The sequence below is a fragment of the Schistosoma mansoni genome, chromosome W (assembly GCF_000237925.1).
Source record: "Schistosoma mansoni strain Puerto Rico chromosome W, complete genome".
Lineage (NCBI taxonomy): Eukaryota > Metazoa > Platyhelminthes > Trematoda > Strigeidida > Schistosomatidae > Schistosoma > Schistosoma mansoni.
The window spans coordinates 150,281-166,308 of NC_031502.1; the positions used below are offsets into that span (position 1 = coordinate 150,281).

A 16,028-nucleotide genomic window follows, 5' to 3' on the forward strand; every position below is an offset into this window, starting at 1 on the left:
TCCTTAGCAATTTTCTCTTCGTACAGCTTTCATCACTTACGGAGGGTGAATTAATAAGACCCATTGTTCATCAGCGCATTATATTAGTGATATATGGCAGACGGCTATATTTACCTGAATGCGGTTGCAGTTAACGCGCGACAGCGAGAGAGCTTCCTGAAAAGTTTGCCGTAATAGAAGATTTGAGACTGGAAAAAAATGCAGGACTGGATGGAAAACCTGGGGAACTTACGTATGTATTGTGATACCTCTGGTGAAACCAAAGAAATATTATTCTTCACCTTATTGTTAACTCACTTTAACCCTAAATCGGAAATAACTGTTTTTGCTGATGTTTCTAATTATGGTGTTTGTCTTCTTATTAGCCATCATTTTCCAGATGATAAGGAAAAATCTGTAAATTATGCGCCACGAGCATACAGCCACTGTCAAGGAAGTCCTACTCATTGCCTTCTCATAATGAGAATGTTTTTTACGAAGTTGAAAGGACGAGAAGCTAATATCTGGCGCTTTCATAGGGCTAGTCGACATGGAGGATCCACCCAGGGATGTTGGCGGACCTTAACTCTAAATCAGTGGTGCACATGAATTTCAGGATCTTAAGGAACAAATGGTGTATGAACCAATTGCTGGTGACTGTCTACCATGGGACTGCATCTCCTGACGTTGCTCCACTGCCTTGTGGATTAGACCCTTAGGTCTAGGGCTCGGAGAGTTGCCCTCTAATAAAACCACCGGCTTCCGTTTGAGCGCCGGGGCAATGTCCCACTCCTCACAGAAATCGAACGGCAAAGTGTAGAATATATATATGTGGTGAGTTCTTGCACCAATGTCTATGTATTTAAACAAATAGTAAATAAATAAATAAATAGTGTGTTATTTTTATTCTAATAAAATGTTTGATGATTGTAAATCCCCGTCTCAATATAAATCCAATTGAATTACAGAAAGGTCTAATTCTAGCCTTATTCTGATACTATTTCTATTTCAGTTCACTTGGGTACACTCATTCTTATTATCATTATTTGTTTATTACTACTGTATGTTCTAGTTCACCTAACTGCATAGCTACATATTCTGGAACATTTTTATCGTAGTTCTTACTTGATTATAGTGTCTCCAGTAATCAAGTATGAAAATAAGGAATATAAAAATAGGTCAATTCAACTTTCTCTAAATGTAAACAATCAACTATAAAATAATAGTTGTACAAGAAATGAAATTAACTACTAGTTATTCATACCAAACGTTCTTAAAACAAGCAGGGAACGTGCTTACATCCGAATTATTTGAAGTAGAAGCAGTCAGTTCATAAAGTAACCACCGAAGTATAGTACATGGCAACCACCAAAAACAATATTAGGTAGGACAAAGATGAAATAGTTATAAGAAGGTTCGGTGTCACTAATCGGTTAGTCAATTTCGGAATCTGTAATCACTACAAATTAACAAATGTGAACGTAATATATGAAAAGCAGTAGATGTTAGAAAAACATTATGTAGAAAGAGGAACGAAGAAGTTTTGTCATATGGGGTATATGTCTGAGGAATTTTCACGTACATACATGCATACCAGAAGTTCCTGACAAATAAAATCTACAAATAAGGTGAAAAGTAAGGCTCGCAGTGTATCGTTTGGCGTTCCAGATCATATCAAGGTACGTCAGTGATGATATCACAGAGACGCAGTGTTCATTATTGCTACCGTCCGTAACCTTTTCTCATACAAGGATATCAAAGTCAACCGAATCAGAAGTCAAGAATGAAGTGATACGAAGATATATTTGAATAATTGTTGATTTATTGAAGGGTATACAATCTGAGCTGGCCAACTGTCGTAAGAGATGCGTAGCAGACGCACAAAAACGTTATCTAATGTGTGTTTGACCGAGCGCCTTCAGCTAAGGGTAAGCCCAGCAAACCTTATGAGGTCGGCTTAAATTTAAAGACCTACAAACCATTTATTTTAAAAGATTTTTTGCCATTTCAAGTGAACGGGAAGTTGACGTAGCTTGTTCAATAAAGTTAGGTATCGTAAAAGACACCAACTACCATAGTGTTTCTCTCTTGAATCGACATAACTAACTTATTTTTATTAAAAATTCTTCTACTGAAGATCCTTTGAATGACCGTATATTTTGAATAAACGTTTCCACAATAAATGAAGGTGAATAAATGCAGCACAATCATAAATCACAAAAGGCAAACAAATTACATGTAAACACTCAAGTTAATTTAATACAGGCATATGTAAAGACCAACTGAATCATATTAGAATCACAGCTGGAATTCGTATAAATCTTACATAGTTGTTACCTCTTCATTTTTTAAGTCTAACATCTGATAATTTGAAATTGTGCTTACGATTCTTGGTAAGTACTAACCTAGTCATCAAATAAATTCAAACTTACTTGAAACTACTTAAAAAGTATTAAGTAGTAAAATTATCTAATTTGGATTTTGGAAAACTCACACATTAACCTATAGTCTTCTATCATTATCAAAACTTTATTGTGGTATGGCAACTTGAACCGATGTACGTACGTACGAAGTTCTACGTTGTGACTGACTGACTGACTGATCAAAACTTCATTATTTGACAGAACTTTAGCTTCAATTGGTAGTATGAAACTTACTTTTTGTTTAAATATTATAGTTCCTTTTTTTAATAAGTTAACCAGATAGTCTTGTCTCAATTAATACATTAATTATTAACATCAATTACAGGGGCTAACTTCATAAATAACCTAAATAATATGGCATAAAAACCTGACAGCAGGATTAATATTTGCATTCATGTCCATCTCATTTAAAAATAAAGATCTTGAAGAAACTATTAACACTTTCCTCAACAATCTTTTGTCACTTACCCCAACTAAATCTATCACGAGGTTAGAGGCAATCGACAGGAAGTCTTACATTTAGATTTTGTTCTAGTTACGACTTGTTAATCGTTCGTTGTTTAATAACAAAAGTATATTATCAATTGATGTAAATATATCATGCCTACAAGAGTTTACTGATGATCCCAGAAATTTAAAAGTGACATCTCTCAATGTGTAATTAGACAAACCAAAGAAAACAGAAAGATATTACAATTAGAGACTGACCAGTTGCAGTCCTAACACATCGATGGGAAGATTCAAACAAACAATATTAAATAAAATTAAACTTCACCCTATCGCACAAGCAAGTGGCTACCAGGACTCAGTGGCCGAGTGGATAATGCGATGGCGTTTGAAGCGAAAGCTACTGGGTTCGAGTCCCAGAGTGAACATCAACTCTGAGATGCAGGTACATCCAACTGACGAGTCCCAAGTAGGACGAAACGCGTCTTGTCCTGGAATCCACTGCTATCCACTATCCATCTTCGCTTACCATAGATATTACAATGGCTTGAAAATCAAACAAAAAGCCATCATTATTGCGAAGTCTATTTCAATTTAGTATACCTAATAGTTCATATATAACAAATATGGAACACTGTAATAACAGCAACTACATCAATATTATAAAACAAACGGAAAAGTAAAAGAAAATGAGGAATGTCACATCATAGATTACAAAGATGGTGAAAATAGGAAATTATGACAATTAAAAGTATTCAAATTGATGAACTAACTAAGAATTCCCGAAATAGTGCCATTTAAGGCGGGTAGAAATATTTGAGCAGAACTGGAAGCACTCTATTTGGGATTCGTAATGAGCACGCAACCAAGTACAAAGGAATCATTAATTAGTGCAAATACCACACAAACTCCTACTAATAACTCTTGAATCTGATAGATCGTTAGGGTTTCTGTTGAATTCTTAAATTTTGGTTTATAATATCAAAGTTTAACTTACATTTTATGTAAAGCTCTGTAGTATAATAGTTAAAATGTTTGTCGATATCAAGGAAAACCCTTTTTATTCTATCATAAAATGGAATAAAAAGCGGTATACCTGAGAGATTCTTATTTCTCGCTATTCAAAAACTGAAAATAATACGTTACTTACTTACTTACACATGTTACTCTCAATGGAGCATAGGCTGCCAACCAGCATTCTCCAGCCCACTCTGTCCTGCGCCTTCCTTCCTAGTTCTGTCCAGTTCTTGTTTATTTTTTGCATGTCTGTTTCCATTTCTCGGTGTAAGGTGTTCTTTGGTATTCCTCTTCTCTTTTGACCGTCAGGATTCCATGTGAGGGTTTGCCATGTGATGCAGTTGGGTTATTTCCTCAATATGTGTCCTATCACTTCCAGCGCTTCTTCCTGATTTCTCCCCCCACTGCAATCTCTCTTGTTCTCCCTCACAGTAGGTTGTTGCTGATAGTGTCTGTCCAACGGATGTTAAGTATCTTGCGTAAACAACTGTTAATAAACACCTGTATCTTCTGGATAATGGCTTTCGTAGTTCTTCACGTCTCCGCCCCATACAGTAGAACTGTCTTGACATTTGTATTGAAAATTCTGATCTTGGTGTTGGTTGACAATTGTTTTGAGTTCCAGATGTTCTTCAGTTGTAAATATGCTGCTCTTGCTTTGTCGATCCTCACCCTCACATCTGTATCAGATCCACCGTGTTCATCAATGATGCTGCCCAGATATGTAAAAGTTTTTACATCCTCCAAAGCTTCTCCGTCAAGTGTGATTTCATTAGTGCATGTTGTATTGTATCGGAGAGTCTTGCCTTTCCCTTTGTTTATATTGAGACCTACTGCTGCTGAGGCTGCTGCTACACTGGTCGTTTTCTCCTGCATTTGTTGTTGCGTGTGATAGAAGAGCCAGATAATCTGCGAAGTCTAAATCGTCCAGCTGCATCCTAGCTGTCCACTGTCCAACATAAACCAATGATTTTTTATCAAAATTTCCCTTCTTTATCACAAAACCTTGAATAAGTAACTTTATTGGTGACGGGTGGGCTGAAGGCGTAAAAAATGTTAAAATAGCTAGTTGTTTCTAAACATGACTTTTCCATATCGCTAATTATTTAGCAAATATGTTAATAAAAAAATTTTAAGTATTCAGTGACTTTCTATGTAACTATTTACGGCTATGTAAAGCATTCTGAAGTTAATAGGTATTCCGATAAATGAGATTCCGTAACAACGGTTCTATTACATTAAGATCAGTTTGTAAAAACTAGTGACTATCTGGACTCAGTAGCGAAGTGCATAACCCGATGATGTTTGAAGAGGGCGGTACTGGGCTTAAGCTCCTGAGAGAACATCAACTATGGGATTCTGGTACATCCAGCTGATGAATTCCAAATAGGACGAAACACACGTTTTGGATTTCACTGTTAAATATTAATCATCTTTGCTTAAAGCTAATTATAAGCTATTATGAAACTAATAGTCATTTTAAAACTCTTATAATTTTGTACATTTTATTACTGGAAAAATTTACTTGATTCACATAGACTTCACCCTCATAATTTGAAAGTGACTTCAGAATCTCAAGGTATTACACAGGATCGTCTCCTCAGTATAGTTACAGCTATAAATTCTTATGATTGACCATATGTGGTAGAGTTGTTAGTAATATGAAATGGAGATTTGTAGCTTTGGTGGATGATTTTGATGGAGTTTTGTTCTCTGAGCTGGATGCTTGGGTCGTCTAGCTTTCATCGTCCTTCTGAACGATATCAACAGCACAAACTTCGGGCAGAAGCATAATAATTCACTTAGTATTGTTTGTTTGAATCTTCCCATTGATGTTTTTGGACTGCAAATGGTCAGTCTCTAATTGGCATATGTGCATACTGTGCATTTTGCCTCGATATAGCCTAAATTCACAAGCATGGTAAGCGAAGATGGATAGTGGATAGCAGTGGAATCCAGGACAAAACGCGTTTCGTCCTGTTTGGGGCTCGTCATCTGGATGTACCTACATCTCAGAGTTAATGTTCACTCTGGGACTCGAACCCAGTACCCTCGCTTCAAACGCCATCGCGTTATCCACTCGGCCACTGAGTGCTGATAGCATAATATGTATGCAAAATATATGATCAAGGGGTGACATTATTTTAAGGTTTAATATTACTAAGGGAAGACACATCGTAATGGTTATTTATCCTACAAGAGTACATTATTAGGTAGCCAAATAGTCTTTAATTTTAATCATTAAGATAACGTTATTCTTATTAGGACATTATTTCGCTTTTAATTTCTATTTGGATTAGTCCATGGCTTTATTTCTTCATTCAATAGTTTCATGTTTTTTCGAAATGCTTATCTATTCCGTATGTCTTGTGTAACGAAGTGGTCGTAATGGGTTGACATTAGAATCACGGCTCGTATTATCCCCTACCACCCTTTTTTTTCGAAAATGAAGGATGTGAAAAAAATTTAGCAATTGGTGATTGGTGAATTTGTTTTTGAATGTGTGTGCTCAAGTGCAAATGAACAAACATTTTGTCACCTGTAATAATTTTTTTAATTGGTTGTAAATGGTGCAGTTTTGTAATTTGATTCGTTCAAATCAAACTAGAATAAAGTTCTTTTATTGGATGTAAGAATTGACATTTTTACATCGGATTATTATTTACAATAATTAACTATTTTCGCATTGTTCCATCAGAGTTTTGTAAAAAAAATTTTAACTTCGGCAAAAACAAAAACAAATCCATTTCATTACCCTGCTATACTGCTGTTAGTGAATGTATATCGGGATAACTTCTTTTTTTATGAAGTAGAAATGCAACTAAAGTTATCAGTTATCGTGACAAGAGTAATAATAATAATGTGTAGATCATTGAAAGTTAATTTTTGAAAAAACTGACAGCTGTTATTAATAGTTGATAATGGTGATTATTGAATTAGCAAAGGGTAGTCTCAAATGTTTAATACACAATTAGTAAACATATTTCCATTTAAAAGACAAATAATTTTTGAACCGAAGAATATTTCTTTTTCCGATAAAATTCTTCTTCAGGGTTCCAAAATAAAATAATTCCCAAAAAAATTGGCCAAGGTTAAAGGCAAAGTACATCGTTTAATGCGTGTAAATTTAGGAATGTCAAATCAAATAGAATTTCTACGCGTCCAATGGTGACACCGAGGCTTAAAGATGAAGTTCCTAGAATGACCACTTCATTTTGTATTTATCAGTTCGACTGCTCCTGTGGAGCAAGTTATATTGGTCGAAGTTCTAGGAATCTACATTTTCGTGCTCGTGAACACCTCCCAGCGTGGCTAAGCAAAGGTCTGATGAAGAAAGTAAACAGCTCGATTTTGGCCCATTTAGTACAAACTGGTCATAGTGCCAGTATAAACCAATCTTTTTCAATTATTTTTAGGGTCAGTAATTTTTTGCCTAAGCTTGTCAGGCTTAAAGTCCTTCAAATGGCGGAGGCAGTAGCCATCAGAATGAAGAAACCTGAGCTATGTGTACAGAAGAAATATCTCCAACCCCTACTTCTCCCTTGGCCAACCACAAGGCCAATTAATGAACAATCATCTTAGCTATTGTATGACCTAATTTGACTATGTACTTACGACCTTTCGTAGTCAAATGTAATTGTCTCTTATCTTTATTCACAAATCTTTGTATTTTATTATTGTTATTATTATTATTGGTTAAATATCATTATTAATCCCCCCTAAACATGATTCATTCACATCGCATTGATCCCTCCTTATTACGTCTCACTAATTTTTCACACATCTAGTCTTCCACTTAATCGAATTGTAATTGCACTATCATATATCTCTCTCACCCTATCTGACCCATATTTATATTCTGATCACAGATCTTAAATTTTCACTTTACGTATATACAGATTCAAGTTAACATTCTATATGAGTCATATCAACATTAACAATTTTATTCTATTTGATTTGACATTCCTAAATTTACATGCATTAAACTATGTACTTTGCCTTTAACCTGGCCAATTTTTCGGATTATTAATATGGATATATAATTGTAGAACCTGAAGAGAATTTATCGAAAAGAATATTCTTCGTTCAAATATTAGTCTTTTAATATGATTGGGATTTTTAAACGATATTTCCATTTAAGTATTCCCATAAGTTAATTTAACACATAGTTCACTCTTTTAATAAACGTTATATTCTTGTAAATATATGAATAAATTATGATGAAGAGAAAGTGAATGGAGCATGCCGAAGTCACGCTAACCGTAAAAGATGGGTAAATGAAGCAACTTTTACGCTGTCTGAAATTAGTAAATAATGTCTGAGAAAAAAGCAAATAGTCTTTATAATTCAGTTATTTTGCAAACCGTTATTATTAATACCAAAAACTTTATCATTTTAGCTTTGAAAAGGGTGTCGTAAATGAACGCAATATTGTTATCCAGGTTTTTTTTGCAAATCCATTAAAAGCATAAAATATGTTGACCTGTACATTATTTGTAGTTGATCACTTATTAATGATCACCGAAAATACATGTTAGTGTTGTACTCAGTCATGTAATACGGTAATTGTATTTGTGAGATGGGCATAACATTTTTTTGGCAGGTGATGTTAACAGCCAATGTTTTTTAAGTGCACAGCCTTTCAAAATAATGATCTGAATTTTTTATTGTCATTTGTAAATAACATTGTAAACGTTATTTATTTAGAAAGTCTGGAATTATATTTCCAATTCAACAGTTCCCTTTGTTAAACATACTGGACGAACAATGAATAACTGTATGTACATTTTCCGTTAAAAGGGAAAATAATTACTCTTAAACTGTCAAACACTAAATCGCTGAATGTTGAAAAAATAACCTTTTTTGAAAAGCATATGTAATATAGGTTGAATTAAGTGTCAATGAACAAGTCTATGTCTAGCGAAATAAATTTCTATTTCAATTATATGACTTAATGTGAATAAGGTCAATTGTATCAAGTAACCATTATGTATTTAGAATATCGTATTTCAATCTGTTAAGTTAAACTGTACATTTATTTATCAGACGTCTAAATGACATTTATCACTGTATCGAATTTTTGCAATGCAGTGATAAATCTCATAAGAAACATTCTTATTACATTTCGTATGTTCCATTATTATTATTATTATTATTATTATTATTATTATTAATGACTTGTTAGACATGTAAGTCTTCATTATATGACGTTGTTTTCTGTACGGAATCGTTTACTGAAACCTTAAATTTGAAAAACCTTAAAAGCTGTTGACAAAATTATAAAGTGATCGATGATCACTTTATTATTATTAATCTAGAAAAAGTGATTTTACATCTTCATTACTATGGAATTGTGATGACCGATCAGTGTCTGTTCACTTGACCTTAGCAATAGAAATTATCTTGTTGTACTAGTGAACTGATCTACTGTACCTATTAATCAAATCATATCAATGTAAAATGAATTATTGATGGTTTCATGACTCCTCCTTAAAATGGAAACAAGAAATTCAAACAAAATTTAAATCAAATTGTGGGTGGCTCTGAAAAGGGCCTTTACTAGGTCTCTACACAGGTCCTTAGGTCCTGATCAATGACTCCACTATGAGTCAGTGACAGCGCCGCACATGGGACAGTTGAACCCAGGTGATACTTCTGTTGGGTCGTAGGCACAGAACGAATGAAACATAGCGTTGCATGGACAAAAAATCCAAGCACTTCCATCAGCTATTTCACTGGGCGGCTGACGTAGATGGCAAATATCACAGTCGGTCATTGTGCGCACGTTCGTCTTCTTCATTGTCTCGGTCCGTAAACTCTTCTGAGTTCATAGATATTACTTCAATCTCGTTATCATTTAAGGTAGCACCCAAATCTACGTTCTGTTGACGGTGGGTGCCTGAGGTATTTCGGACGATGGGCATTGTGATGGTAGTAGGTAATCCATCGTAAAGCAACTGGAGTACTTTTGAACTCTAGCTTCTATCCAATATCCAGTGCGAAGCAGAACACTAAATATCGATCTGAACACGGGTGTTCTTCTGCTCAGCTTATGCAACTTTAAAATTCGATTTGTCGTCTCAACGAAATTTGTATTGCTTTGATCTAGCATTGCAGATGGTCTAAAAGCGTTCGACCACTTGTGCTTTTTGGACAATAACTGATCTCTCAAATATTGGTAGAAATTTCCGTCTGCTGCTTCGACAAATGGCACATACCGTTGGAAGCTACAAAACATTGTAAAGCATATTTCGATTTACCTTTCCACATTTCTTGTTACCATAAGACGGTAGAATATTTGAAGATCAGTTCGTAGCCTCTACGAATACGATGAGTGGGTTAATTCTAAAGAAAGGAAAGCTTACCCTCTTGATGACATTTCGAAGCAAGTGCACGCGGCACAAAAGGTGGTGTGAATTGGGATACACCTGCGTTATGGCAGCAGCTATAGCATATTGAAAACATCTTGAGCAGTAAGACGTTTCCCATAGGATTGGTACGCATAGTGTATAACATTGAATGCTGGTGTTCCAGATATCAACAGTGGCTTCACTGTTTCCAATTCCGCCGCCGTTAATCGGCGCATCCATGTGTTACAGACGTACCTCAGGGAATTGCACTCGTGATTGTGATGCACATTCCCACGAACAACAGTCCAATAACCTTCAAGAAACTTACAAAAGATGAAGGCCGGACATTGTGTGTCCATTGAAGTCCTCAATGAACAATATAATAACACTAATCAAATTACCTCCTTCGTCTAATCGGCTGCGAAGAACCGCTTGGTGTTTTATATCTCTTTCTCCAACATACAAATTTAATATACGGCTTCCGATCTCCATGGGAATGAGAATCTCTCACCGCATAATGGCAGTACGTTGCTATTTCATAAGTTCTAATGGCGCTCTTTAACGCTCCCAGTGATGCAAACGCTACCAGATACAATGTATTCAAAAATACATTTTCCGTTTCTGTGACTACGTGAGGAACAACGGAGCCTCTAATTTGCGCGTTACTGACGTCCATATTGTGAAGAAAATTATCTATATTGATAAGTACAGAGCTTTTATACGAATTTCAAGAATTACATAACCAATTATAACGCATTTACAACTAAGAATTTCATTGGACGAAACGGATTGAAAAAATTGGAAAATGGGATGAAAATTTTTTGATTAAGGGGGACAAAAAAAATTTATTAAAAAAAAAATCGACGTGACCCTAATGTTATTCGTCGTAATGTATATTTATCCAATGCATTTTTAACTAAATCCTAAATTTATCTTTTATTCTATTACTTACTTATCAATACATTAAAAAATAAATACATGTTCTATTATTAGATCTTTTAACGCCTATGTTCATTGTTTAGTTACATTTGATTTTCGCTATATATGAATAACTCTCTTACTGAGTATTGTGGTCATACACAACCCTGTACGCAGGAATCTAACCCAGGACTTTGGGTCCTGCACGTCGATGCTCAACCCATAGACCATGGAGCCGGCATCCAACGGTGTTGATGTCAATCAATCCACCATACTACGCAGATATCTTCCATTGTCTTCGATGGGTACCTTCCTCACGCTTGACACGGTTACATATACTGGTCACTGTTTCTGGTTAGAACTCAGAAAACTTCCTCTCGAAGCTAGTCACTAGTGAGTACATGATAACTATCATTATGGAGTAATTGAGACTGCTGAATTTCATTGAAATCAGGGACTGTCCAGTGCTTCCAGGTTTTCAACAGTTGTTTGACTTTGATCAGCTCTAAGAACACCGGAGAATTTTTAGAAGCTTGGCACTCAGGTTGATCGGCAATCAACAAAAACATTGAAATCGACCGAATCTATCAACCAATTAGAAAAATCATGGACAAATATGAGACTAAGAATCAAATCAATAGGAAATACAACCAAAATAAAGTAGACAACGACATGTTAAAGGTCAATAATAACCAATCAAGATCGAGGTCTACGGGACAAGCTGTGGATCACATATTGAAGATTTTTACTAAGTTTATTATGTTTCACTGATTCCATGCACCTTCACGTTGTATCTTTTTATTTCTGAAGCAATTTGGATGAATCGCTCGGTCTCCCACATTGTACTAACATTCCATGTACCTAAATTAATGGTTGCTCTGGTTGTCAGAAGGGGCATGAAACTCGTGACTCCCGAAGGAACTCTGCTTTCATAATGAGACTTCATAACTCCTCTAAATGAAGACCTTCTAACTCCCAGGACGGATTTTAAATGGTTTGAATTATTTTCTTCTGATTGACGTTTTTTAGCGAGTTAGTTTTCTACAGGATGGGGTTGCTAACGCTATACCCAACCCTCCTCCTTTGTCCAGGCTTGGGATCGGCAGTAGCCCCAGAGGGGCTCCAGGTGCATTTTATCAAATAATTAATGTTAGTAATCTCCCAACCTCGGTTAGGTATTAAAGTGGAATAAAGAAGCTGACCTGGGACTATTTGAATTCATGTTCCCAACATAGATACTTACATTATTAAAACGTCTGATAGAAATTCAAGTGGGACCTCGCCTTATAGTTAGTTTTACTAACCTAACTTGACGAAATAAACAATATTGCCTTCGAAGGTAATTAAGAGGTTAAATATGATTTTTATCTTTTGTCAGATAAACAACTAGATTAAGTACTCAATACATGTATGAACCAGAAAAACAATGAATCAGGTTTTGGTTTCATCATAGATACACTTGTTGTTTTTTAATAATATCGATTGTCAGCAGTCATGTTACCAAACATTAGAGTACTTAAGCGCTTAAGATAATCCGGTATGTTACTGAATCAATATAAAGAGAATCTAGTGAAGAAAATTTTCTTTTCGACGAAATCATTTCCTTAAGCTGTACATTTGTATTTATAGTTGTATGACTAATGTATGTCTATAGAAGAATAGAAAAGATTAGATTATAAAGTGATTCTAGACTTCAAATACCAAATGAAGTTGCGTAAAAATCAGGAGAGTGGGATAAAGCGAAAAACAGAAGGACGAAAATAATTTACAGGTCAGAATTATGAAAGATAATTGTCCACTTGATATATATGACAGATATCTTTCTATAGACATAAATATCTACCATACAACTATAAATACGAATGTACAAATTAAGTAAATGATTTCATCAAAAAAAAAGATTTTCTTCGCTGAATCCCCTGGTACGGTCGTGAGTGGGGAGAGTACGCTCTCCCTCTCCAAATGCTCTCATATGGCCACGCGTATATAGCCTCTAACAGGGAAGTCCTACTCACTGCCTTCTCGTGGCGGGGGTGTTCTTCACGAAATTGAGAGGACCAAAAAGGAATGTCCGGAGCTTTAACCGGGTCGGTGGACATGGAAACTCCACCTAGGTGAGTTGGAAAACCATGATTCCAAACCAATGGTGCACATGAGCTCCAGTATCCTGAGGGAACAAATGGCGTACGAATCAATCATTGGTCACCGCCTACCATGGGACTGCATCTCCTCACGATGCTCAACTGCCTTGTGGATCAGATCTTTAGGTCAAAGGCTCGAGGTGTGGCCCCCTAGGAAAATCACCTGTTTCAGTTTGGGCACCTGGGCAGTATCACAGCCCTCACACAAATCGAATGAGATTTGTGTGGCGCATATCTATCTGGTGCCCCCATGTACCAATATTTATGTGTTTAAATAAATAAATAAAGACTTCTCTTACCTTATCTTAGTTTTTTTATTATTTTAAGAAAGATATTTATGTCACATAGGAGGTTTTATGGAGATTGTAGTAATTCAGTAGTTGAATTAATTAGTCGATTAAAGCTAAACCACCATGGAAAATCAGGATGCTCACTAGTAACTGTATTCAAGAGGTATTTCCTGAAGTTCTAGTGAAAAATAGTAACAAATGAAGTTCGGCGTGTCTGTTGTGAGACAGTTACTTATTGAAGACAATGGTGGACGGTGATGCAATATCATGGATTAGTTGAAGTTAGACATTAACACCGTTGGATATCATCTCAGTAGTCTAGAGGTTAAGTGTTCACTCGTGAGATCGAATATCCTGGATTCGAATTCCATGTACGGGATCATGGTCTCACATAGCTCACTAGTCCCATACCCAGGATAAAACACCTGTCTCATGATTTCAAGTTTTCCCATGATGCTCTACCTTCAATCGACTCATGAATCCAACTATTCAAGACAATTTTTTCAAAAAAAAATTAAAAAAAAATAACTGATCCTGTCAGCTAATCAAAATAATCAGGCAGATAATGTTATATCGAAAGAAAAAAAAACCTCCCACTCAATCTTATTAGAAATTCCCCCCCCTATGAATCAAATTCATTCTTCTATATATATATATATATATATGATTAGGATAGACGTAATAACATATACAGATAGGAAGGGGGGAGAAAAAAATTTTCTATATTATTGATTAATAAGAGAGGAGATTGTTACTCTACTATAAGAATGAAAGGAGTGATAAACTTAAAAATAAAAAAAATAAAAAAAAACAAACTCATATAGAGAGATATGACCTTTAAAGTATTGATTAACTCTTTTAAATTCTAATATATATATATATAATCATACATACATACCTTTCAAGAAAATAGTTTATTTTGATTGGTTGTATTGATTAAAATTGGGCTGGGCAAATGATAAATGACGTTGGAAACTATTATTAGAGTTAGTGATTCTTTTTTTTTTAAAAGTATCTATCTATCTTAATGTAAATTTTTATAATTTTTATAGTAAATTTAATAAATTACATTAGTAGTAGTGTTTGCCCCAGCAACAACAACAACAACAACAACAACAACGACAACAACAGCAACGACGGCAACAACCAAAAAAAAAGAAACGCTTTTTTGTTTCAAATAATAAAGGATAAACTTATACATCATTTGGTTTCTACCATTATTCAAATTTATCAACGGGACATATTTTAATGTATTTATTAGGATAAAAAAATCCAAACAAACAGTTTAATTCACATTGATAAATGCCAGAAGAAACTGTATCACCGTAAGTTTGATATATAATGTTGATTAATTGTATAAATAATAATATATATGTATAATATCAGGAGGGGTTTTGTGGAGAACGGTTGCTCAACTTCGTCGATCAGTTGATGATAGACATTAACACCGTTGGATACCGGCAGGCTCAGTGGTCTAGAGGTTAAGTGCTCTGGCTCGAGACTGGTAGGTCCTGGGTTCGAATCTCGCGAGTGCGGGATCGTGGATGTGCACTGACATTGAGGAGTCCCACAATAGGACGAAACGGCGGTCATTGCTTCCAGGTTTCCCCTGGTTATCTGGCTTCAATTGACTAACGCTTTCAACTATGAAAATACTGAAATCTCCACAAAACCCATTCTGATAATAATGAAAATAATCTTAAATCTTTTTTATATTCATCATAAATTGAAATGAGCTCATTGTGAAACTTTGAAGTCTTGAGTTTGATCTCACATCTAGTCGTTATGTATTGTAGTGAATGAGAAGACGTGTGGGACAATCGAGTGTATTTAAACACAAAGTTACAGAACATCTTAGTAATATCTGAGAATCATACAGTAAATACTTCAATTGCGAAATGTCAATCAATTTTCTCAAACTTGACTGTTCCTTTTATAGATATCAGTCAATTGTCTCAGAATTTATTGTTCTTTTGATTCCATATCAATCATTCATTGTTTTAGTTCTTTTTTCTTTGATCTTCTTAACTTTCTACTCCTGACTAGAGTTATATACTACTTATGTCGATATAAGTAGCACAAACCACACTCGTCCCCCCCTTTAAAGCAGTGGTTCTTACAGTGATTCTGCTCGCCGTTCCAGTTTCTTTTTTTTATGAGGTCTGTGCCACGCTCTACGTCAAATATCGAGTCTGCGGAGCGCTAACCTTTAAAAATTGAATAATGCAAACAAGAAGAATACAGTTCTCAGACGTTTGTAACACATATGATGTTTAGAAATATCTTGAAACTTGAACGGAATTATCATAAAATTGTCTGATAGAAATAATTTTCTTCGAAAAATGAAAGGAAAGTGTTCATCAGGTATACAGATGTTACTTTTTCTTTTATAACAAGGAACAGAAAAATAATTTCAGTAAAAAGGGACTTGGTAGATAAGTACTTATACCCATGCTTGCGATC

General features: G+C 35.1%; 1 protein-coding gene and 2 non-coding genes across 3 annotated transcripts in view; 2 read left to right on the forward strand and 1 right to left on the reverse strand.

Annotated features, from left to right (window-relative positions):
- The first annotated feature begins 3,208 nt into the window (after positions 1 to 3,208).
- Smp_tRNA_00763_Gln_TTG.1.1 lies at positions 3,209 to 3,275 on the forward strand. The gene has a single exon. It is a non-coding gene (tRNA).
- Positions 3,276 to 5,892: 2,617 nt separating this feature from the next.
- Positions 5,893 to 5,960, reverse strand: Smp_tRNA_02084_Gln_TTG.1.1. Its single transcript has one exon. It is a non-coding gene (tRNA).
- An 8,620-nt stretch (positions 5,961 to 14,580) lies between these two features.
- Smp_175900 (putative synaptotagmin 1,2) overlaps positions 14,581 to 16,028 on the forward strand; it is a 33,627-nt gene continuing 32,179 nt past the window's right edge. Inside the window, exon 1 of the mRNA XM_018799854.1 lies at positions 14,581 to 14,890. Within this exon, the coding sequence (XP_018653725.1) occupies positions 14,868 to 14,890 (23 nt within the window). The 5' untranslated portion in view covers positions 14,581 to 14,867. The remainder of the gene's footprint in view (positions 14,891 to 16,028) is intronic.